Source organism: Sminthopsis crassicaudata, chromosome 1, assembly GCF_048593235.1.
Source record: "Sminthopsis crassicaudata isolate SCR6 chromosome 1, ASM4859323v1, whole genome shotgun sequence".
Classification (NCBI taxonomy): domain Eukaryota; kingdom Metazoa; phylum Chordata; class Mammalia; order Dasyuromorphia; family Dasyuridae; genus Sminthopsis; species Sminthopsis crassicaudata.
Window position 1 is genome coordinate 714,667,348 of NC_133617.1, and position 25,880 is coordinate 714,693,227.

Consider the following 25,880-nt stretch of genomic DNA (forward strand, 5'->3'; position numbering starts at 1 on the left):
ATGTATATATATATATATATATATATATATATATATATATATAAACAGGGTCTATGTGCTTATCATAGTGGAGGGTAGTCTGAACCTTTCTTTCTGTCCAGGTTATAGCATTAAGACCAGAACCAAAATTCAACAAGAAAGTTATGCACTCATAACAATAACAAGACAAATTCATCAATCATTTACAAACCAAAATAACCAAATGAAGTTGTATCAATGAAGTAACTAAATAATTCTTGGTAGTCTGCTATTCATTGATATCCAGAATGGCTACACTATCCACCAGATTTTCTCTATTATCACCCAATATCAATGTGAAATTGATTATGGACATGAACAAAAATAATCTTTCAAAATACTTTAAAACCACTCTAAAGTGGGTAAGATAGGTAAGTGAAAACACAACATTTTGCTTTTGGCATAAAACGAGAAGAGTCATAGAAAAGATTCAGTTTAATGAATCTCTCTCTCTCTGTGTCTCTCTCTCTCTCTGTCTCTCTGTCTCTCTGTCTCTGTCTCTCTGTCTCTGTCTCTCTCTCTCTCTCTCTCTCTCTCTCTCTCTCTCTCTCTCTCTCTCTCTCTCTCTCCCTCCCCCCCTTTGTGTGTATGCATTCAACAGTATTAGCTAAAGTTCGTCACAGTAACATGTACTCAGCATCTTATCAGTGGCATTCAATGTGAAGACCCACTTTTCAATTAGTGTGAGAAACTGGGGTTTTTTAAATCAAAAAGTTTTAAAATGACATTTTACCTGCAAGGCACAACATGAATGATTGCAGCACCAGGAGTTCCCATAGCAACCTCATCTTCAGTTTCCGAGGTCAAAGGAGGCTCAAGTCCAATAACTAGTGACTAGAATGGCTGCTTCTTTTAAGTTTTATACAACCTTTAATCTGTGGGAAAGAAAGAGACATTACAATGAAATGTGGGATCATTGTGCCTTGTCTTCTGAGCAATTTAATCTTTCCATGGAATCTAAATGAAATTCCCACCTGAAGAGAAACATACACATACCTACATAAACATATGCACAAATATGTTTTATACATATGTGCATGCACACATGTGTAGATGACTGGAGTGTATACACATTATACATGTGTGGGTTCATGGAAAGAAAGGCTAGACAGGTTAAAAGTTATGAATTTGAAACATTTGGTCTCCCTTTCTTTTCTCTTAATTAACTTTTGAGATCTAAATCTCTCTAAGATCATGATATCATAGATTTAGGGCCACAAAAGGATGTCAGAGTCTATCTATTTCTGCTCCTAAATTTTACAGATGAGGAAACTGAGGTCTAAGAAAGTTAACAAAATGGTGGACACGGGAGGCAAGATTTCAAACCAGGCTTTCTGAATCCAAACTCACTTCATTAGGGGAGATGAGTCAGTATAGCTCAGTGGGTACTCCTTCTGTGATTAAAATGTTACACAATTGGAAGACAGACAAATGGATTAGCTTTTTCAAGGATCCTTCAAGTATCAAGGTTCAGAAATACTATAAAATTATCTTGTCATGTGGTGGAAAAGAAATCCTTATATTTCTCAAAATTATATATTTGCCTTCTCTTCTCCCAAAAAAGGAGTTTTAGTGGATTTGTCAACAAGCAAGAAGAGCCAAGGAAGGCACTGTAGCCTCCGGAATAGGGTCTTGGTATCAGAAATATTTGGATTTGGGTTTAAGATCTGCCACTGACACATACTGACTGTATAGACTGTATAGTCCCTTGCTCACACTGCTAAACTTTTTAGTGTCCTATTTGAAGATAACAAATTTCAAAGTAGTTTCTAATCTGCATGCTTGCAGGGAGCTTCCTTGAATCATAAGTCCAATTCCTTATGTACCCTGCCCCCATAAATGCTTCATATTGTTGAAGGCTATGTAGAAATATATGCCAGTCACTCGTATACAAAATTGAGGCAGGCACTGAAAATGAATTATGGTCAAATCTATATATGTTACACCCCACTCTCCCCACCCTTTGCATCATTTCCCTTCCCCAGTCCTTCACCATAGGCTAGGAATCATTACTGAAGATGAAAAGCAATAGAAAGTCTGCTTGTTGTACCTAGTGGGGATCTGTCCTTTGGACACCGTAGCCCCAGAGAATGGCCTGAACTGATTAAGGTGATGAATCAGAGCACAAGTTGGCAGAACAGTGAGCTGCTCTTTTTCTCTTAAACTAAACTCTGGAACAAAGATGCTCTAGTGAAAGGAGGAACTTTCCAGGGTCCTGAGTCATTAAAAACTTCTTGGTATAGTTAATGAGGCACAATGTGGGCTGAGTCTCATAGATATCTTCCTTAAGATTACAGATGAAGAGCTGGGCAGATCCTACTTCTATTGGTCATGAGAGATCATTATTACAACTTATAAATTGATGACTACTACAAATCAGAGATAGATTTCTTCTTTTGTTGATTATCTAAACTTAAGCAAATTTAGAGAAAATGTTCACAAGGCAAGTTAAAACTTAAAAGTGTGGTATTTGTAATTTTTTGGAAAGTCAATTGTTAAACACTTATCATAGTGCCTGGAAAATTGGAGGTGCTATAGAAATGCTTACTATTATTATTAATTATTGTTATTGGTAGTACCCAAATATTGTTGCTCACTGAACTTGGCTTCTTCAGAGTAGAGAATGTGAAAAGAATATTATAAATTAGCACTTAGTTGTCTCAGCTCCATTGGCAGTTATTCCCAAGGTTAAGTCAAACATTTCTATGCCTACATATGTCCTATTAGTATGCAAGCACAGTGAGTGTAAGGACAATTTTGTGTGTCTTTTTTGTTTTTCTTTGTTTCTCCAGCACTGAGAATAGTATCTGTCACACCGTGTAATAAGTTCTCCTTGATTGATTTGTCAAATAGAGAAAGAAGGGGTTTTTTAGGGAACTAAATGGATACAACATACAATAAACGTTTTTAAAATCTTGTTGATTAAGTTTGTTAAATGATTATGAAAATTCTAAAGTACCATAAAATAATTCACGGAATCATCAGATCTTAAACTTGGAGAAATTTCAGAGGTCTTGTGGACAAGGGTATCTATGAAGTTAAAAAATGATATCTATATCTCAATGTAATTTCTTTCATAATCATATGCTTTTTATTTTACTCATTTTTAAACAGTGTTCTGAGAAGGGATCTATAAACTTCATCAGACCACTAAAGGCATCTTTGTCATATAAAAATATTAAGAATTTCTGATATGGACCAAATCCCTCAGTTTTTGCATTGAAGAAACAGACCAGGATTGTTAAATGACTAATCTAAGACCACACAGGCAATAAATATCCTCAGTCAAAAAGTGTTATTGTAATTCTCAATATTTACAAACTTTGATGAACCACTGCTACTCACTTCCAAGACACTATTGATAAGAAACGATTTCCAGGTGTTTAGGCCACATTAAAATAGTTGATTGCAGAAGGCAAGCTAATCTAGTACTCAACTGTTAAAAACAAAGAGTGTGGACACTGAAAGAAGCCTCTCATTTGCTAAGTAGGTTGTATAAGTAATTGAAACTGAAGTAACCTCATTAGAGTGCTTTATTCCTTTTTTATGCCCTTAACTTGTTCCATTTCTGATAAAACCAGCCTAAATATTCTGTGAAGAAAGAAGGAATACTTAATTTTAGCTCTGCTTGAAAAGGCTGTGCATGGCGGAAGAGGGGCAGAGGATGTCTCTTAATTGGATGACTTTCGATACTCTTCTGACATGTCTGGTGATTAGGACGATTTTAAACAAACAGGAAGTGCTGATCAATGAAAACTAATAATGTATTAAGCAAATGATCATGGTATTAATAATTAATTCTACAAGAGAAATGTCATCACAAATCCTGGGGATTGATCTATAATGTTAAGCAATCTCTTGAAGCAATTAAAATGTATCCACTTACACGATAAAGATCTAATACATGGCAGGATGCTCTTTATGGTCTGTGTTCTTTTAGCAGTCATCCCTAGGTGTATAAGGAAGTGAGGTCAAAGAACTCTATGGGAGCTTTTATTTATATTCAGCTAGACAGAGTTCACACTGACGTCTTGGAAGTAATGGGGTGACTGGTCGTTGTTTATCTTTCCTATGTGTAGACAACAAGTAGAATAAAAGGTGCTAAACATTTCAAGTCCTCACACTGCCCTCAGGTATAGGGCTCACAGTCATAGATTATACAGATTCAGAGCTGAAAGGGACCTTAAAGGCCAGCTTGTCCAACACTTCTATTTATAGGAGGAAGCAGGTCACGGTGAGATTCAGTTTCTTGCTCACAGGTACCAGTAGCAAGGCCATAACTCCCATAATTCCCTTTTCTATGCTTCACTGACCACTAGGCTCTCACTGGTTTTATAATCTGGGGATCTGGCTCAAATCCAGCCTCTTTCACTTATTCCTTTTGTACCTAGGCCAAGGTCTTTGGTCCTAGTTGCCTTACCTTTGAATGAAGGGGACAAACTAGATGGCCTATAAGCTCCATTCCAAATTGAAATCTCCTATCCTATATTTCTATGTATTTTATCCTTTAGGACAGAGACTGTCTGTTTTTTTTTTTTTTTTTTTAACTCAAGAGCTTATCACACATAGTATGGGAAAAAAGGAAGGAAAGGAGGCAAGTAAGAAATGGAAGGGAATGGAAGGGGAAGGGAGGGAAGGAGAAGAAAGGGAAGGAAGCAAAGAATGAAAACAAGCATATATTAAATGACAACTACATACCAGATATTTTACAAATATGAACTCATTTGCTCCTTACAATAACTTTGAGCAAAGGGGATATCATTATCACCAGTTTACAGGTGAGGAATCTGAAGCAGTCAAAAGTTAATTGATTTTCCAAGATCACTTACCCAGCAAGGATCTGAACCTGGATTTGAATTCAGCTATTCCTGATTCCAGGCAACAGTGCTCTCTTCACTGTGCCACCTAACTACTTGTGTGTTGACACATATTTAAGTTCTTATTGTAGGTCTTTCAGTTAGCCAATACAAATTTATTAAATAATTACTATGAGCCAGATGCTAACTAAATGCACAGGATACGAAAGAAACAAAGTCCCCATTTTTTCCCTTTTCTTCTTCTTCTTCCTTCCTTCCTTCCTTCCTTCTTTTTCTTCCCTCCTTCTTTCCTTCCCTCCTTCTTTTTCTTCCTTCCTTCTTCCTTCCTTCCTTCCTTCCTTCCTTCCTTCCTTCCTTCCTTCCTTCCTTCCTTCCTTCCTTCCTTCCTTCCTTCCTTCCTTCCTTCCTTCCTTCCTTCCTTCCTTCCTTCCTTCCTTCCTTCCTTCCTTCCTTCCTTCCTTCCTTCTTCTTTCTTTCTTTCTTTCTTTCTTTCTTTCTTTCTTTCTTTCTTTCTTTCTTTCTTTCTTTCTTTCTTTCTTTCTTTCTTTCTTTCTTTCTTTCTTTCTTTCTTTCTTTCTTCTTTCCTTTCTGCAATTGGAGTTAGGTGACTTGCCCAGGCTCACAAAGCTAGCAAGTATTAATTGTCTGAAACTGAATTTGAACTCAAGTTCTCCTGACTCCAGGGCCAGTGTTTTATCCAAGACAACATCTCATTTCAATAACTAATTAATTCATTCCCTTTTTTTCATTCATTCACTCTACTACAAACCATTGTAATTTCAGGATTAACTTAGAAAAGAGGCTTTAAAAAAGATATACCACCTTTAATATTTTACTTTGTTATGAATGGTTCTATGTCTCACATGAAGCAGAAACATGTTGTATCGTGACCTTGCTTTTAGATTAAATCCATACATTTTAGGAATGGGGCAAGAAAATGACAATGGACTCAGTTGCTCTATCTACTACCTCAATGGCAAGCAGATATCCCATTATACTTGACATTCCTACTATCCCCAATAGCCCAGAGATGCAAAGACTTGTTCAAAACCCTAGTTGAAGCACAAGACAAAATCAGAAGATACAATTTATACATTTCTGTAGTGTTTTTTTTCTTCCCTGATATCTCAATTTTCCCTCCCAGTTCAAGACAATCTCACTCCACTGCCTCCAGATTATAAGCAGAATTTTTTATCATTTGTCACTTACTGTTTCCTTTCATTGAATTAGTATTATTTCTTAATGTTTAGACAATTAATTTCTTGATACTTTTAGTCAATTATTTAAGACTCCACTGTTACTGAAAAATTAAATAAAGATCTGAAGTTTTCTGGAAATGTTGAGCAATGGACAGGAACTATGTGCAATCATCCTGTTTTTGTTTTTTCCTCTGTAGCACCACCACATTTTCTTTTTGGTTCTTTGAAGAACAAAAGTGGTGTGATAAAGTGAGGATACAGTAAAATCCATATAAAAACAAATTTTATTGAAACAAGTTTAAATTGTTGGAAATCTTTATTAGCAACAGGCTGAATCTCCTGAGGTCTAATGAAGCTAAATTTAGAATTCATGTCTGGTAAGTGGTTTATTACAGCATGTTTTCTTTGGCCATGACAACTCATGAAACAAATAGAAATAAAAAATGGTGCACAAGTCTATTGCAGTCCCTTCTGCTTCTACCATCACGGTGGAGGGTAATATAAAAAAGGAGACAAACGTGTTAAGATTTTCTTTTTTTAGAACAAAAACATTTACTTAACTGAAGGAACTCTAAACTGTGAAATCCTTGTCCAATGACAAAATATTGGAAACCAAACCATGTTAATATTGATATTTGCACAATAAATGAAACCAGAAGGCAAAAGGAAATTGCTGTTAAATGGAAAGGTGATCTGGTCAATAAGGTGTCCTTGGAGAGGTAGACAAAAGATTTGGTAGAAATTATTTCATCATGCACACAAGGGAAATGAAACATTATTTCATAGAATACTCTGTTACATCATCTTGAAGTGATTGTGATAAACATAATCAATCAATTACCAAGCATTTATCAAGCATTTACTATGACCACACAAAAATAATTGATGCTTATGTTCCACCATCTGTTATTGAAAATAATGAGGCAGAGAAATTATATGGTAAGACTCAGTCAAGGTCCTCCCATTGAAGTCAACACTTTTCTCAATACTAAGTCACTTCAATAAGAAAATGGGCATAGGAGATTGTGGCAAAAAAAAAAAAAAAAAAAAAAAAAAAAGATTTAAAAATATGGCTTGAAAAACAAAAGACAAAAATGACTGTTGACTAGTCAGAAATATGATACACACATATATTGATATGTAGATATAGATATAGATACTATAAAAGATATGCACACATATTATGTATGTGTGTATATGTACACACATATGTAGGGAGAGAGAAACAGAGAGAGACAGACAGAAATAGAGAAACAAGGGGAGAGAATACTTTCTTTTAAAGGAGAGTTGAGAGTTGGAAGACACTGGACATGGAAAAGATCAAAGAAGATTATAAAACTTTAAATTTACAATATCTTAACTGAAAGAAAATCACTTAGATTCATGTGTCAGTGCTTAGAGGAAGGGTCAAAGTGAACATCAAATTAGAACAAAGACTAAAAATAAAAAGAAAATATTGTGAACAGTTATAAAATCTTTAACTCAAGTGAATTATTGATGCAAAAAGGAAGAAAGTGGAAAAAAAGCAAAACTTAAGATTGTTGCTTATCACCATTTCCTCAAAAAACTTAACTGGTGCAAAGCAGTTGCCATTATTAAGGGGCAGAGAGTTCCAAATTATGGAAGATGCAAAGAAGCAGAAAACCATGACCCCTGCCCTCTAGGAGATTATAGTGTTGCTGGGATGATTGACTAAATGCACAGAATTCAGAGGAGCAGAGGCAATGTAAGTGCTGGGTGAGTTGTACAGTCAGAAAATTTGAGCTAAATAAAGGATAAGATTGGTAGAGGTAAGAGGTGCCAAATATAATCCATATAATATTGAGATGAAGATAAATAATAGGATAAGAAGGCATGGCTGGGTTATGATCTATATCAGTGAAGGGATTATCTACCTCAGTGAGATCATATAATGAATAAAATGTAGAAGATCTCAGATCACAGATCAGAAGATCACAGATACTGTGCATGGCCCTTGCTAGTGGCCAGATTGAGAGTTTTCAATCTACACACAGAATCTATCACTTCCTTTTGCCAATTTATAAGCCATCACTTCTGAGACTGTAAGTCCACTTGTGTGCTGATCCTTCCATTTTCTGCTTGGAATTGTGTGTCCCTTAAAGAAAGACTTCTAGGAGAAGGTTAGACATTTTCCATCTATCCTAAATCAACTATTTCCCTCTATTTCAGCATAAGGCATCTTCTCCCGTCTGCTACCAGCCCAATCTCCCAATGGAAATATGGAAAACCTCTGATACAAAGAAGTGCAACCCTCTTTTTTACTTCAGACTTCCCATTTCCTGTTGCATCTGGCCTTTGAGAGTAGAGATGTGTTACCCTTCACTCAATGATGACCGTATTAATATCTGTTTAGAACTTCACAGTCCAGTGATTCTAATTCCTGTAGATAATGATTCAAACCCCACTCAACAATAACTACCATTCAATTCCTCATTTCCATTGTCCTCATCTTCACACTTCAAAGTTTTGTCTAAACTTCCCTGAGTACTTCCACTGTGTCTTTTGGAATGCCTGTTCCATAGGTAACAATCTGTCCTTCATCTTAAATCTATCCCTCTGGTATTCCATCCATATTGAAATTTGGATTTCCCCTAATGACACAGCTTTTTTTTATTTTTAGGACTGACTTTACCTTTATTATTTTGCTCAGCTCATAGATTGAGGAGTGGTTGGAATGCTCTTCTCATTGCCACTTTAAGGTTCTTCCCCTTCATCCCTTACTCAGTAACTGCTCTTCCTTTAATAGTCATACTATTTATATTTACCATCAACTCAAACTCCTGGTAAAATTGTCTAGAGAACCCTCCCCCCAAGTTACTCCTCTTTCTTCCTTAATGAGTTTCATAGCTGGCTCACAATTTTTCTCTTCTCCTCAGTTGTCATTTTCATACAAGGGGATTTTGACATACATACTGATTTTCTCTTAAATCTCCTAGGTACTCAATTCCTCAATCTACTCTCCTCCATGAACTATATTCACATTGTTTCTCAGACAACAAATACAAAGATGGTCATACCATTAATTTTGCCATCCTCCACAAATGTACCCCCTCCATGTTCAAGAATTATGAATTCCCTTAATTTGTTCATAATCTATTGGTTTTCACCTTTATATCCACCTTCTTTTACATAATCCTCTTCTTTAACACCATCATGACTTCCAATTCCTTGACATCTTTCCCAGGCCAAATTCTCTAAGCCAGTCACATTCTCCTCTTCCCATCTTGATTGCTTGGTGAACTAATTCATCTCTCTTGAATCCATTGACTCTGGTCAAATTATTAATTACTCTCTGTCAGGCCTCAGCCTTGGATCACTCCCACTATTTGTTGCCTTGTGTCTACATATTTGCTGTTCCATATAAGTGGAGAAAAATCACATATTGATTGTGGGTCGACTATAAGCTTATGTTACATCACCTCAGATGGGTTTCTAGGCAATCTTACTATACTTTCCTTACCAACTCATTATATCACTTTCCACAGGAACTCTGCCAAAGTTTTTCATCCCTCCTCTAAACTCCAATGATTCCCTCTACCTCAACTCTTTCTGGATAATTTTACCTCATAGTTTACAGGGGAAAAATGAGGGCTTTGTTTGGCCATGAATTCTCTTTCTTCCCTTATTCATCATTTCTTATCACTAAGATATTTTCTGCCACTTTCTCCTCCATCACTCCTGTTTGATATGATGAAGTGAGCTTACTCCTTACCAAGGCTAGTCCTTCTAGCTCTATCTGTTCAAGGGATTTTATTGCTTCCAGTTTACTTGAACACATTGTTCCTCTGTTCACATGTATTCCCTATTCTCACTTATTGTCAGTCTTTCTGTCTCTACTGACTCAGACTGCCTACAGAAATGCCCAAATCTTTCTATTAAAAAAAATCTTCATTTGAGTCATCCATCCCTGCTAACTAGCATCCTATTTTTTTTTCAGTACTTTCTTATCTAAACTCCTTGTATATGCCATTTTAATGGGTACCTTCACTTTCTCTCCCCTCTCTCTTCTTAATCCCTTACAATCTGGCTTCTGACCTTATCATTCCACCAAAACTTCTCTTTCTAAAGTTACTAATGATCTCCTACTTGCCAAATCCAATGTCCTTTTTTATCAGTTTTCATTTTCTTTCATTTCTATGCAACCTTTGACAATGTTGATCATTTTTGCTACTAAGTTTTTGAGATATCATTCTCTCTTTTGTTTTTCTTCTACTTAATCGATCATGACTCCTTTCTTCTTTGATGTATTCTCCTTGGGACCATGGCCTTTAACTATAGGTGTTGTCTTGGGTCCTCTTCTCTTCTCCCTCTATATTTTTTCACTTTATGATTTCATCAGCTCCCATAAATTTAATTACTATCTTTGTGCTGATAATTCTTAAATCTATTTTTCTCGTCTCAGTGTCTCTTCTGACCTTCAATCTCACACTTCCATCTGTCTTTCAGAAATCTTGTCGATAGACATCTTTAACTAGACATCTTTAACTCATTATGAATAAAACAAAACTCATTATCTCTTCCCCTAAATCCTCCCCTATTCCTACCTTCCCTATTATTGTAGAAGGTAACACCATCTTCCCTGCAACCTACAAGTCATCCTGCAGAACTCATTGATCTCACTTCCCATATCCACGCTGTTGCCAAGGCCTATGAATTTCATAGTTGTAACATCTCCTGAATACATTCCCTTCTCTCTTCTGAATCTGCTACCACTCTAGTATGAGCCCTCTTCACCTCATACCTGGCTTGTTGCAATAGCCTGCTAACAGATCACCCTGCCTCAAGTTTCTCTCTTCCACCAAAGTGATTCTCCTAAAATGAAGATCTGATCATGTCCTTCTCCCCACCCTCCTTCACTTTCCACTTTCACACAATGAACTCCAGGGGCTTCCAACTGCCTCCAGAAGGAAGTACAAAATGCTCAGTTTGGCATTCAAAGGCCTTTATGACCTCGCTTTCTCCTACTTATCTATCCTTCTTACATCTTAGTTTTAGATACACACTCTATGATCCAATGTCACTAGTTCCTTGACTGCTTCGTGAACAAGAAATCTCATTTTTTGGCTCTGGGCATTTTTTTTTATGACTATATCTCATTCTTGGAATTCTCTGTCTTCTTTGCTTTGAACATTGACCCTCATGGCTTCCTTAAAGTTCCAAGTGAAATTGTGTTTTCTGGAGGAAGAATTTCTCAAATATTCTTAATTCCAATGCCTTTCCTCTGCTAATTGTTTCACAGTTACTATGTATATAGTTTGTTTTGTAATTTGTTTGCATGTGGTCTCCCCATTAGATTGTAAATTCCTTGAGGTCAGGGACTATCCTCCACATTTAGTACAGTGCTTGGCACATAATAAAAATTAATAACTATTTGAATTTTTAAAATATGTATTTTATCTCTGATTGGATATTTCTGACTATTATTTCTTTTCATGTATAACAAAGTGAATGCCAATAAAGGAAAGGAAAAAAAGACGCATTGTATAATATTTATACCCTAAGGTGTAGCACATATTTCTGAGCTGAGATGTTGTCAGGCAACTATATTTCATTAGTGTTAATTTGGAAGTATTCTAATGACAGCACACTGTGAATAAGTTCTTGTTTCTGATTCCATACACCCCACCCCCAAGTGTAAGAACAACACGAACATTTATTTCCTGAATAATTATCATTTAGTGCATTGCTTTTCCTAAGGATGGAATTTTAAAAGGATTGTCCCCCAGTTCCCTGTTGGCTAGTTAAACAATTTTTTTCTGGCTTTACAATTAGTTAATGAGAGCGTATAGTCAATCACAATGGTGAGGAGGCAGCTAATAAAAATGGAAGCTACAGATAAAAATCAGTTCCGTCAAAAAAAAAAATCCAGCATACCCTTTCAGGCAAAAAAATGCTTCTAGACAACTCATGAGGATAAATCTATTAATAAAAGTACTTTTGAGTATCACTCTCTAAAAGCCATTGAGTTCAATGTCATGGAAGACACCAAGAAAAATATGTGACCTCTATCCTCCATTGTATTATAATCTGGATGGAAAGGTTAATTAAGAATGCAAACAGTACTGGAATAAATAAAGCAGTATAATTACTAAATGAATGGTAGGCAACATAATTCCCAAGTGAATGATACCAACAGATAATTTAAGCTAATGCCTAGGTAAGTTTAGTGGTGATAGGAGGGCATGTGCCACATACTATATAAAGAGTAAATTTTGTTGAAGATATGTCTTCAGTTCCTTTATTAGTCAATATATTTTATCAACTGGATCTTCTACCAATTTTTTTTTTTTTTTTGCTGAGGCAATTGGGAGTAAGTAACTTGGCCAGGGTCACACAGCTAGGAAGTGTTAAGTGTCTGAGGCCAGATTTGAATTCATGTCCTCCTGAATTCAGGGCTGGTGCTCTATCCACTGAGCCATCTAGCTTCCCCTAATTACTTTTTTAAAAAGGGAGCAGGGAGCAATGGATTATGTCTGACCTCCCTTTTTTATCTCCTACTGCTTAGAGAGCCTAATGACATTCAATAAACTATAAGAAAAAATGATAGCTCCCAACTCTAAAAAGTTTAGGCCAGAAAACAATAACAATAACAAAAGGAAATGTGTACATAAGAAAAAACCAAAATTTAAAGAAAAAATACAAACTAGATAAGTCTTCCAGAAAAATCAAGAGTCGGCCCTTTCCAAAATGGAATCTGTCATTTTTCAGACTTCTGTAAAAGAGTATCTCAATAGCTGGTTTAGGATACTCTCAGAGAGCAAGTGCTCATTCCCAACTTAACATAACTGTTGGGAATAGTGGAGCTCTAAGGCCAAATGAATCAAATATTTTCTTATCTCTCCTCTTGATTCATTTAAAAGTCTTTTTTAAAGATACAAAAGTAGGTCTGTCACCTGTAGCATTTTTTTATACAGAAACACAGTGATTATATTAGGCAGAAATCCATTAGAACAACAAGCAACAATCCAATATCTCATCATTTTAGTTACTGAAGGCGATCTTTTATGAGATATTTTCTCCCCACTGAGAACACCTGGAATTGTATGTGAGAATTGAAGATACTCTCTGACCTTTGAAAAATCTTTAATAAATTTCTTTACAGCTTCTACCCACTAAAACTTTCAAACTTTCAAAAAGCTGATTTTCAATTCATTTTTCCTTAGAGAATAATATCCTCTTCAGGCAACAAATTTCTGAATTTCATTCTTTGAAGAATTCATCTACATCAAATAAGACAGCTATACTAGAGTGCTAGCTTTGAAACTAGAGAGTGTGGGTTCAAATTTCGACACTTTTTACTAGTGTGACCTTGGGAAGAAAGTGGTTGAGCTAGAAGACTCCTAATGTCTTTCTAGCTGTTGATACTATGACCTTAAAATACATATATATGTATGTATACATATACCCACTTATGGGTATATTTAGTATATTTATGTGTATATATACATACATACATATATATATATACATACATACATATATATATATACACACATACACATATATATGTGTGTATACATGCATCCTTTGAACATTTTCATTTTCTAATCATCAAAACGGGAAATACTAATCTGCTTCAAGAAATGTACTTTCTTTACCTTCATCCCCTTAAGCATTTTGAACAGGACTATATGACATGCTTCTCTATCTGTGTTAAGTATAGGAAGTAGTCTAAGAATTTGGAAAAGGCAGTTACAATGGTATAAACAACTCTGTTGGAAGTACCAAAATCATGATTCATTGGAAAGCTCTGAAGAACAAAAATAAGAGCATCTGGTTTTCAGTCATGGCTCTGTCACTTATTACCTGTGTGACCCTGACAAGTCACTTAATAACTCTAGGGCTCAATTCCCTCATTTATCAAATGAGAGCACTGGGCTTGATAGACCTTCCAGCTCCATTTTCTTATAATATATTAGAATGAAAAAAATCTTAAAATAATCTAATCCACTTCTTTCAATATTCATATGAGGAAAGGGTGGGAGGGGAGACATGGCTTACATAGCTAGTAAGGTCGCTGGTGATCACCTCAGTACATAGAACATTGGGCTGAAGCCAGTAAGATCTGAGTTCAAATCTTGCCTCAGTTACTAGTTGTTTGATTCTGGGCATGTCACTTAATTACTACTGTTTGCCTCATTTTCTTCATGTATAAAATGAGATAATAACAACACCTCCCTCCCATAGTTATTATGAGATACATACAAAATAGTAATTGTAACACATCACATTTCTTAGAGGCAACTAAGTGGCAAAGTAGATAGAGCCCTGGACTTAGAATCAGGAAGACTCATCTTCATGGATTCAAGTCTGAACTCAGACAATATCTAGTTCTGTGACAATACAAGGGCAAGTGACTTAAGCCTATTTACCTCAATTTTTTTATCTGTAAAATGAACTTGAGAAGGAAACAACAAGCTGCTTTAGTATCTCTAAAAAATCAGACAAGATTGGGGAAGCTAGGTGACGCAGTGGCTAGAGCACCAGACTTGAAGTTAAGGGGATCTGAGTTCAATTCTGGTCTCAGACATTTAACATATCCTGGCTGTGTCACTTAACCCTGAGTACCTCAGCCAAAAAAAATCAGATATGACTGATAATTCAATTATTAATTGTCTGGCACATAGTAAACATTATATAAATGGTTAGCTATTATTGTTTTTGCTATGTGGAGGAACACAGACTTAAGGACAGCTTTTCTGATTGTGAGTTCACATTTATTTTCACATAGGCTATCCAGGTGAAAATTTTTCACACCTTTTTAAAGGAGGAAATTATGTTTGCCTTGTCATGTTACTTAGACTATCCTGCATGTATTTTTCAATAGTAGAAGGAACATTTTCCAATTGAAAACTAACAGATATTAAAAATTTTAAAGATGCCAAGGATTGAGCTAAAAGCTAGGATTACAAAGTCAAGGTTCTCATTCTCTTCTTCTCCCTCTTTCTCTCTATATTTTTCCATCTCCCTCTCTGTCTTTCTCTCATTCTCTATTTTTCGGTATATGTTCATGTAAATATATATATATGTATACATATATACATATATATATGCACAGACATATATTCATACATATATATATATATATATATATATATATAGTATTTGCTCCAGAGTAATTAATAAACAAGCTATATCCATCTTTTTCTACTCCTCAATTTTGGTTTTTGTTGTGAATTAATGCAATTGATGTATATACTAGTATATGAAATGATAAATAAATCGATGCAAAAACTTAGAATACTAGTAAGTAAATCTAATGACCATGAAACTACTTAAACTATTTAAATGTTGATCCTTATAAAAATAAAATTTTGCTTATTTGTAACTTTGTTTTCTATAACAAAGATCTTTCCATATTTTCCTACTCTCTATTCCGGATTTTTGGATAAAGTTTTTTTAAAGACTAGAATAACAGGAAAAAAAAGTTCAGCAAAATAATTAAAGTATTGAAAAATTTGTCTATAAAAATGTATTGAGCAGCACCTATTGAACTCCCTCTTCCCTAAAGAGAAGATAAAGGGAAGTACTGTGGGAAACTAGAAATAGCATGTTGTACTAAATTGAATGTTGGACTAGAGTCAGGAAAATTTGGTTTTGCTCAAATTTTCTTGCTATGTTAACCTGGGCAAGTTACCTAATCTCATGTGGTTTCCTCATTTGCTAAATGGTATTACTAAAACATATATTACTTGTATCACAGAATTGCTGTGAATGTGAAATGGGACAATTAACCTATAATCCTTTGCAAACCTTATAGTACTGTAAAATTTTGATTTATTTTTCTTGTTAATTGGCACTTCTACCTGAGTGATGATATACTTTATATATTCTTCATTTTAATGACTAGTTAGTGAGGCGTATCCTATTTATAGATTGACATTATAGGTCATGAACATCAATGTATAATCCACAAATATATGTGTATATCCATCCATAAAGATTCATATTATCCATATAGATCATGAATATATCTATATCTATATCTATATCTATATCTATATCTATATCTATATCTATATCTATATCTATATCTATATCTATATCTATATCTATATCTATATCTATATCTATATCTATATCTATATCTATCTATCTATCTATAGGTGATATGGATTATATCTATGCTTATTCATATAAATCATGAATATATCAATATCTATCTATCCATATAGATAAGATGAATGATTTCTATCTGTATCATCCATAAAGATCATGAATATATCTCTTTGTCTCTCTTTTTATGTGCATCCATCTTTCCATCTTTGGCAAATATCTCTATTTTTATTTAGATTCTACTAGAGAAAGATGAACAAAACTAACACAATTTGCTCAAGGGTAGAAATGGTTTGTCTTTGGGCTATTGGGAATAAGGGAAGACAATTGTTCCAAAGGGGGAAATTAATGGTAACAATTCCTTTTTCCTTAGTGCAGGAGAATTGTTAGGCCTTTGAAGGCCAGTGTTCTAGGTTGCCCAGGGCCACATCATGAGGCTTCTCCTTGGTGGAGACTGCAAGTCAACTTCCCCCAGGCTTCTGAAGTCACAGAAGGAAAGAATGATTTCTTAGTAATCATTTCACGTTTGTTTTTCTTCTGCCCATTGGTGTGCTACAGAGTGCCAATTCTGCTAAACTCCAAAATAAATCACTGTTAATGAAGCATGTTGCACATACAGACAGCAACAGGCATTTTTTAATCACCTAAACTAAAGAAGAGCTAAAGGTAAGCACAAAACACTCTAAAACCTAATATATTAGGTGTCAGATTTAAAGTGGCAAGAACCCTATGACTTTCACAGCTTTTACCTCAGTGCCCTCAGAAAGGGAGAGAAGCTTACTAGTATATTCATCAAAGTGTGTGCCTCACTGATCTTTCAGAAAGCCCCACTGGAAACAGAAGAGTCCAAATAGAGTCAGCTGAATTATAAGCAGCAGCAAGCGGGATTAAAATTTAAGAATTCGAGTTATATTAGGCCAGAAAAGAGGAAATCATTACTATAGTAGAATTACATCTTGAGGGGAAGTTAGAAGGGTGCAGTGTTAGGTTCTAAAACCAATTGTTAAGGCAAAAAGTCTGGGTAGTTAAAAAAAAAAGTAACCTTGAAAAATGACTGGACTCTCTCATTTCCAATGGGAACAAAATACTTTAAAAAGTTATACCTGGGAAAGAAGTAGAGTATCTTTAAATGAAGGAAGTTTACTTGAAAACAGATTGGATTGCCACTATTCCTACTGCATTAATTGAATGTAAATTATATTTTTTCATGACTTCCAGCTAAGTTATTGATTAACAGAGAAGAAAGAACCAGGATTTTTACACATAGAGATGACAATAAAAACAGATAGTTAGTTGGAAGGAAACATAATTAGGGTAGAGGAATTTTTGAAAGGCCTTCATATTTAAGTGTGATTATATTACAGAATGGTAACTCCAAGTACGTGTATTCCTTTCTTCCTGATTCATCATGAAGCTTAATAGAAGAACTGGAGAAATAAATTAGAACATAACATGACCTGTTTAGTTGACCTGAGGTGCTAGATGGACAATCATCACAGCCTGTTACTTTCATTTGCCCTACCTGATTAAGTAGAATGAATAGATTGTGTGAGTGTGTGTGTGTGTATGTGTGTGTGTGTGTGTGTGTGTGTGTGTCTTATGAAAAGAAGATTTTCACAATATGAGATAACAAGCACAGCACATTACTAAGACCTATTGAGGGAATAGCACTAAACCACTGTTGCTCATTTTCAGGAAAAATAGGCAGTTATCTATACCACCTTCTCTCTCTCTCTTCCTCCCCTTCCTTTTCTTTCTCTATTGTTTTCCTTCCCCCCTCTTCTCTCTCTCTCTCTCCCTCTTTCTGTCTGTCTTTGTCTCTACCTCTGTCTCTCTCTGTCTCGTTCTCTCTTTGTGCATGTGTTTCTCTCTCTCTCTTTCTCTCTCTCTCTCTCTCTCTCATGTCGTATCCATTGTATTTCTGAGAAGAGAAAAAAAAAAGGAAGGGAAGGAGAGAGGCAGGGAAGGAAGGAGAAATGGGAGAGAGAGAGAGAGAGAGAGAGAGAGAGAGAGAGAGAGAGAGAGAGAGAGAGAGAGAGAGAGAGAGAGAGAGGAAGAGACAGAGAACATGGATTAAGGCAATAATTAGGGGGTAAAGTGGATTAAGTGCTGGCCCTGGAGTCAGTAGGACCTGAGTTCAAATCCAGATTCAGATACTTTCTATCTGTGTGATCCTGGGCAATTCACTTAACTTAATTTATCTCAGTTTCAGCATCTGTAAAATAAGCTGGAGAGGCAAACAGCAAGCTATTCCAGTATCTTTGCCAAGAATATCCCCAATGAAGTCATGAAGAGTGGGACATGATTAATCAACTAAACAACAATAACAACAACACATAGTAGAGAAGTTAGATACCTGGACTGGGAATTAGGAAAACTTGGACTAAAATATCGCCTTCAATGCTTACTGGCTAGATAAAACCTAAATTTCTTAAAAACTCTATATCTCAGTTTCCTATTTCATAAAGTGCTTAGATTCAATGGCCTTTAAGGTCTCTTTCATCTTTAAACAGACAATTTTCTAAAGACAAGTTCAAATTGCATCCAGGACACACATTGAAGGAATATCCATATATTAAGACAACCGACATTTATTAATAATATGCCTATAACATGCCAATTACTGTGCTACAATATGAGAGCTACAAGTCCAGAGCACCTTTCAAGGCACTAAGCCTTGCCACCAAATAAAAACAGGGATATCTCAAGTTAAAGATTCAAATTGGTTTTCTACAAACACAAATTTAGGTCATAAACATTGTAACAAGCTATCAGCTCTATAGCAATTATATTTGGATAACTTAGAGTATAAATTTTGGAGGGAAAAAGTCCTTTTTGTCCTTTTTTTTTGTATTGCTAGAATATGGGTCTTATGAATAGGAGTCAAGAGCACGGAACCTCAGGTAGATGGAGAACCAGATTATTTTATTGCGACATTAGAGATGTTGCATATGGTCTCCAGCACCTTGGAGACTCTATAAGAATATTTGGGAGAACATGGACAAAAATTATACAAGATGCACAGACATGGATAGACTGAAGGGTACATTGAGACTTGCAATGAGAGTCACACCTACTCTTCTGTTCTATGCTTATCCTAGTACTGTAACCTATGAGTAGGGGGCTTTCTTTGTGATTCATACTTCCACCCGGGCATTCTTTCTATCTTGTATTGTCATTTACATCCTCCTGGAAATATACCCCAAGGATTCTCTTTAAAATATCAGCCCCTTTCTTTAACTTTCTCTTGATATCATGAGCACAAGGCTTGGACATCAGTTACCCTTACTCTCCCTCTGTGACTGGCCCACTGATTTTAATGATCATACATTTTCCTAAGGAAATTTGTGATGTAGTGTTCCATGAAATTCTTCATTGTTCTTTGGGTCATCCTCAACTTGGACTCTTTGATAATCCTAACATTCAATAACTCAAAGTCATATACCATTATGGGGAGAACATTGGTGATTTTTTTTAAAGGTAAAAGAACCAGGAGACAGGAAAATAATTTAGTCACCCAAAGTAGCCTAGCTCAGTCATGTACTTCAATTAAATGCTAGGGTCATCTCACCATACAGATGTCTTTTCTATTCACATGAATATATTGAGGATTATTTCTGGAGGTTAACTATCCAATTGCATATCATAGTCTGGGCAATCAGCATTCTTTGTCCTACTAATATTTTTCTTTGTTCACAACTACGCTGACTTCTTTCAATGATTTTTCTTCTTGTTAGGAAACTAAGAAAAATTCCAAAACTTGATATAATCACCAAAATATCATCTTCAAACAGCAGACCTTCATCTTATTAACAGTGTTTCTGGCTAAATAGTAAAGGGGTATTTAAAAATGACTGCTTCAGTTAGATAGTGTGTTCATATTTTATGATGCTGTGGAGAGGTGAAGTAAATAGCAACTTCATTATCACTTCTTTCTCTGAGATTCCCTGTAGAATTTGAGAGTTGAAAGGAATTGTGGCTTTCAGGGGGTGGGGTAGGAAGTAGTTCATGCATTCAAAATCTATAATTTTGTAAATAACAATAATAATAATTAGCATTTAGAGAGTTTCAAGGTTTATGAGGCATTTTACTTGATCTTCACATCAACCCTGGGAGATAGTTGCTATTACTGTCTCCTTTTTACAGATGAGGAAATTGGAGCTTAAAGTCTTTTATGTAATTTGTTCACGATAACACAGCTAGTACATGTCTGATGCAGGATTTGAACTCTTGTTTTCCTGACTTCAGGACCAGCACTCTATCATTGGAGACACAGGTCAGTAATTCAAGATTATGTGGTGCATTATTCCAGCCTTAGAAATGGAACACAAGTTTCAGGATACACAATTTAATCCTAAGACTCTTTTCTGCTCTCTATTTTTCTCAGAGTAACACGTACCACTGAAAATATTTTTGCCAACATCTATTTAAAGACAGCCAAATCATATAGTGCCATTTGCACTATCGGTTATGTCTTGTCCTTAACATTCTGAACATTTCTTGCCCTTAATAATTCCTATAACACCTGTCATAAGTAAGTACACTTATACCATATTTACTGTACCTTATTTCTTCTCTACATTGGAAGTTCCTGAAGGATGCAATCTCTTGTAGATATTATTCTTAGTATTCTGTAACATCACCTAGAACAATGTCTTGCATATCCTGGGTATTTGACAAATATTGTTGAACTGTTTAGGAATGGGGATTTATGTAAGTGACAAACTCAATCGTCTCCTTTCTAAGTAGTCACAGTATGCTTTTCCTAGTACTTTGTTTCTGATTTGTCCCACTGCCTTCCTCTCCAACCCCACTAGTTAAAAAGGTCCTCATCAGTTTCTGTTGTCACCTATCTCTGCTAAACATCAAATTCAGTATATGTTGCAAATTATTAAGAAAAATAATATTCCTCTTAAAACTAAAATCATTGTCACATGCATTTCTTTAAAGGACTAAGGCTGTGGAAGCTAGATAAAATCACCTGATGAATTTTTTCATCAGTGTTCTTACATGCAGCTAGTTTAGTACTGAAAATAATTCCCCTTAACAAGTTCCTATTAGTTCCCTGCTTTGCCAGCCTGACCTGGTATAAGATGGAATAGATGAAATACGATGCTGAACGAGTCAGACGTTAGGCAGGGCCCATCACATGTATAGCAGATGTCGCTTCGAGACTGAGTGTGAAATGAACACATGCCATCAATCCACTTTTAACTTTCCTATTTATATTCTTATTTAAAATGCAATAAGGGGAATTGTCTCTAGTTACACCACGGTTTACGCAGCAAGTCAGGGGAGGATGCATGCTGAGTTTAGAGCTAGAAAGACTTGAAAGCAAATCCTACCTTTAATTACTCACTATACCATCATGGTCAAGGCTCCTAATTTTGAAGAGGCTCAACTTTCCCATTTTACAAGGGGGATGATCATCTTTACATGTCTTTACAAAGGCTTTTAAGACATATTGATGTTACATAAAAGAAAATGCAAAGCTCTTGGCAAAGCCTAAAGTGTGATATAAGTTATTGTAGCTAACTTAATGTAAATAGCACTTTAAGGTTTGTAAAGTGCTTTCCAAATATCCCACTTTATCCTCACAACAGCCCTGGAAAGTAGATGATATTATTTTCTTTTTACAATTGGGGAAACTGAGGCACAGAGAATTTAGTGATTTGCCTAGGGTCACAAAAATTTGAATTCATGATTTTTTTTTTACTTTGGTTCTAGTGCCCTAACCACTATACCACCTACCTGCCTGCAAATGTCCATTTCTGTGATGATAAGAATGATGATGGATCTTGAATGTGCTATGAATTAATTTTATACCTCTTTTTATTAATTGTATTGTATTACTTTTATTATATTAATACATACTTATGGAATAAAACATGCATTTCCATAATAATACAATAAAAATGACTGCACATGAAACTATAAATCTAGTATACACAACTTGCTATTCCTTTCAAATATACAACAATTTTTTTTATTTTTTTCCTGTTCTCTCCTCAACCCGAGCTAGAGAGAGATATTATTAGTTAGAAATAGTTTTACACACACACACACACACACACACACACATACACACACACACACACTCTTATTCCCATTACATACTTCTATTTATTACTTCTTTCTCTGGACGTGGTTAATATCTTTCTTCCTATGTTTTTATAGCTAATTTGGGTAATTATAATAGTCAAAATAATATATTAATTATTATATGTATCAATGTATCTGTATATATGCATGTATGTATATATATACGTGTATGTCTGCATATATACATTCATGCATACACATTTTCTTCTCTATTTCTCTCCTCTTAAGACTGCTCTTATTTTTAATTTACAGATAGAGAAATTGAGAAGGTATTATTACTTGACATTAATACCTTATAGAATTATGTAAAAATATTATTCTCTATTTAAAGTAGATTCTTTAAAAAAACCCGCTAAAATGAGAATCAGATTTTCCTTTAGCCTCCTCTTTAAAATAAGAGTGATATAATATGTAGGGTGTTGAGCTTGGGCTCACAAAGATCTGGATTCAAATCTAGCCTCTAGCACTTAGAAAGTGTATGACCATGTCAATTATTCTGTGTGTCTCAGGCAATTCCCTAGGATTTATCAACTAATTAATGCAAAGACTGCTTGGGAACTGTGTGAATGGCACAAATTCCCATATCCTTTACATATTTCTAACCTACTCTTCAATCAAACTATATTTTACTATAAGGGGACTATTATCAAACATTGCAGAATTTCCAATTTATGCTCTTTCAATATTATCTTCTAAAGATAAATGGGGCTTTCTAAGGAGGTCAAGATACTTACTGAGAGTAGAGAGAGCTGGAGAGGAAAAATAGTTTGCAGAAGAAATGTCTAGACTTACATGTACCATCAATATTGACGTTGTTTCCCTATAGAATAATTTAATTAAAACTAGATTCCAGATGAGATCAATTCTTTATGGGCAGCTCTGTGGCTCTGTGTATAGAATACTGGGTATAGAATCAGGAATGCCTTATATGCTCTTTATTGGACAAGTTACTTACCCCTATTTGCCTCAGTTTCCTCATCTGTAAAATAAGCTAAAGAAGGAAATGGCTAACTGCTTTAGGATTTCTGCCTAGAAACTCCAAATGGGGTCAGAAAGAACTGAAAAACAACATTACTGAAAATTCACATCCAAGAATGAAATGATACAAGTTCATTCTAGCTTGATAAAAGGAGAATAGAGATAATATATAGAGAAAGATAGCGATATTCTAGGTCTGTGCAAGGAAAACAAAGAAAACTTCCTCAGAATTAGAATTATTTTCAAGGAAGTTAGGACAATATAAGGAAGTCGAGAGTTCCTCATTTCTAGGTCTTCAAGCAAAGGCTGAATGGTCACTTGTTTGAGTTTTAGAAGATATCCTTGTCCAAGTGAGAAATCCTTTGAGCTGTGTTCCAATGCAGAAAATCTGTGATTCTACAAAAATGTGCCATCCTGTGCATCCTCCTCAATTTCAAATAAATTTTATCAATTTTCTTCAATTTTTAATTTATAATTTAAATAGGAATTTAAAAAGTGTAAGCAAAATCCAAAGAAATTTGTTATCACATTTTAAATGAGAGAATACCTGTATGTATATAAGCATGTACATATCCATCTATCCATCCATTTATCCATCTCTCTCCTGTTTTTCTCTCTCTGTCTCTCTCTCCATCTGTCTCTGTCTTGTCTGTCTATCTCTCAGAACAACAATGTCCTGGCTTTAGTTCTCATCATGAAACTAACCTTGATCCTTGAATTAGCAAAGCTAGCATTCTCAGAGCAGGGAGGAATGCAGTAACTTTGGTTACCTGTGGAGATTAACAGGCAGTTGGATTCTATGCATAACCCAAGCATTCATTTTGTAGAATAGGGTTCTAATTAGAAGCAACACAAGTTCAGTTGTTTGAGCTATTTTGTTGTCAAGTTCCTTTTCTGGCAATTTGCTCAAGGGGAAAAAAAGGAAGAGAAGGAAAAGAAGAAGAAAAAAAAAAATAGCGACAGCCCCTTCAGGAAAATTCAATTGCTCTGTGGCTGTTCCAAGTATATGCCTACACAGAGTTCAAGTTTTATTTTATTACCTGCACACCCCTCACCTGCCACCTCTCCCAGCTGGATATTTCAGAGGAGTATTGTGAACTAAGCCCTGAGAAAATTATCTTGATAAAAGATTTCTTTCTGTGCAAGCACTTCTGTGACTTCTAGCCTTGCTCTTGCCACTTCAGTGTTTCTCAGGTGGCTAGGCAAGTCCCCTGATGTCATGAGTGTTAAAGGGACAAAGACAAATCTGGGAAAAACAACAAAATGAGCACAAGTTCTTTGTATTTAAGAGATATAGGCAGAGAAATAAACCTTTCTAGATAGTTTCTCCCACTTGTTGGCCCTTCTGATTTAAAATGACTTTCCATAAAGTGTGTATTATTTTGCGTCACCAATCTCTCCTCTCTCTCTCTCTCTCTCTCTCTCTCTCTCTCTCTCTCTCTCTCTCTCTCTCTCTCCCTCTTCTTCCATTAAAATGTAAGCTTCTTGAGGGCAGAGATTGTCTTGTGTTGACTTTACATTCTTTCCATTTAGCAGGACTCCTGGCACCTAATTGGCACTCTATATACGCCTGTTGATTTACTACCAGATATTGATTGCTCACCTGCCCTCAGAAATAGTTGAAAGATTATGGAAACCATAAACTTGAAGAAGGACAAATATTGTTCATTCTTTTTTTTCAAGGAAAGACAACAGAATCTAAAAACTATAGGCCAAGAAGTGTGATTTCTGGGAAAATTAAAGAACAAATTATTAAAGAGATATTTGGCCAACACAGAAAAAGAGAACTGGTAGTCAAAAAGAACCAAGATGGTTTCATTAAGAATGGATCATGGCAGATTTTGGCTACTTATTTCCATTTTTAAGATTGTGGGTATAGACTACTTGGATGTTTAGCAAGGCATTTTATAAAGTATCTCATGCCATTCTTGTTGACAAAGTAGAGAGACACATTGTAGGTCTTTTTCAGCTCTGATATATCAAGATCTTCTAAGACTATATTACAGCACTGAAATGGGCAATAAGCTAGATTCAAAAGACCAATTCTCACCTCAGAAACTTAAGGCTAATATTAATACATATACTAATCCTCTCATTTACACATAACCTGGGTTGAGCCTTGTGGCTCTCCATCAATGCTCTTTTCATAGGCAAATAAAACCTCTGTGTCCTAGGCCAAAGATCCTAATAAGTATCCTACAAGATTCTAATGTTTGTTTTGTTTTTAGAAAGCCAAATGGGGTTAGATGACTTGCTCAGAGTTACACACAGCTAACAAAATGTCAAATGCCTGAGGTCAAAGTTGCATTCAGGTCCTCCTACAGGATCAATAAGCTATCCACTGGGCTCCCTAGGAACCCCATGCTTCTAATGTATTTTAGTATAATGGCCTAGGATTTTATCACTGAGTGATCACTCCCATTGTTTCTCCTAGGCAACAACCACACCATGCATAGGGTCAATGCCAGGTGAGGAGACCTGGGATAAATTGGCTTAATGTTCAATTCAAAGCATGGCAAAATCTTCTTTTCCCAAGTATCCTCAAATCCTAACCACTTATATTTCCTTCCAATCCTGAGTCCTCCATTACACATGTTGAAATAAAATATGCCTTTTGGAACATCTCTACATTACTGAAGACTGGATCTGTGCTTTATTGAATAGGAATTTCTCAGATTACTTTAAGACA

The 25,880-nt window shown here is 35.4% G+C and overlaps 1 protein-coding gene across 1 annotated transcript in view; it reads right to left on the reverse strand.

The window, feature by feature from the left end:
- The window catches only part of CNTN4 (contactin 4), a 607,439-nt gene that overhangs the window by 534,486 nt on the left and 47,073 nt on the right, over positions 1-25,880 (reverse strand). The window contains 1 exon segment of the mRNA XM_074284065.1: positions 752-893. Within this exon segment, the coding sequence (XP_074140166.1) occupies positions 752-806 (55 nt within the window). The 5' untranslated portion in view covers positions 807-893.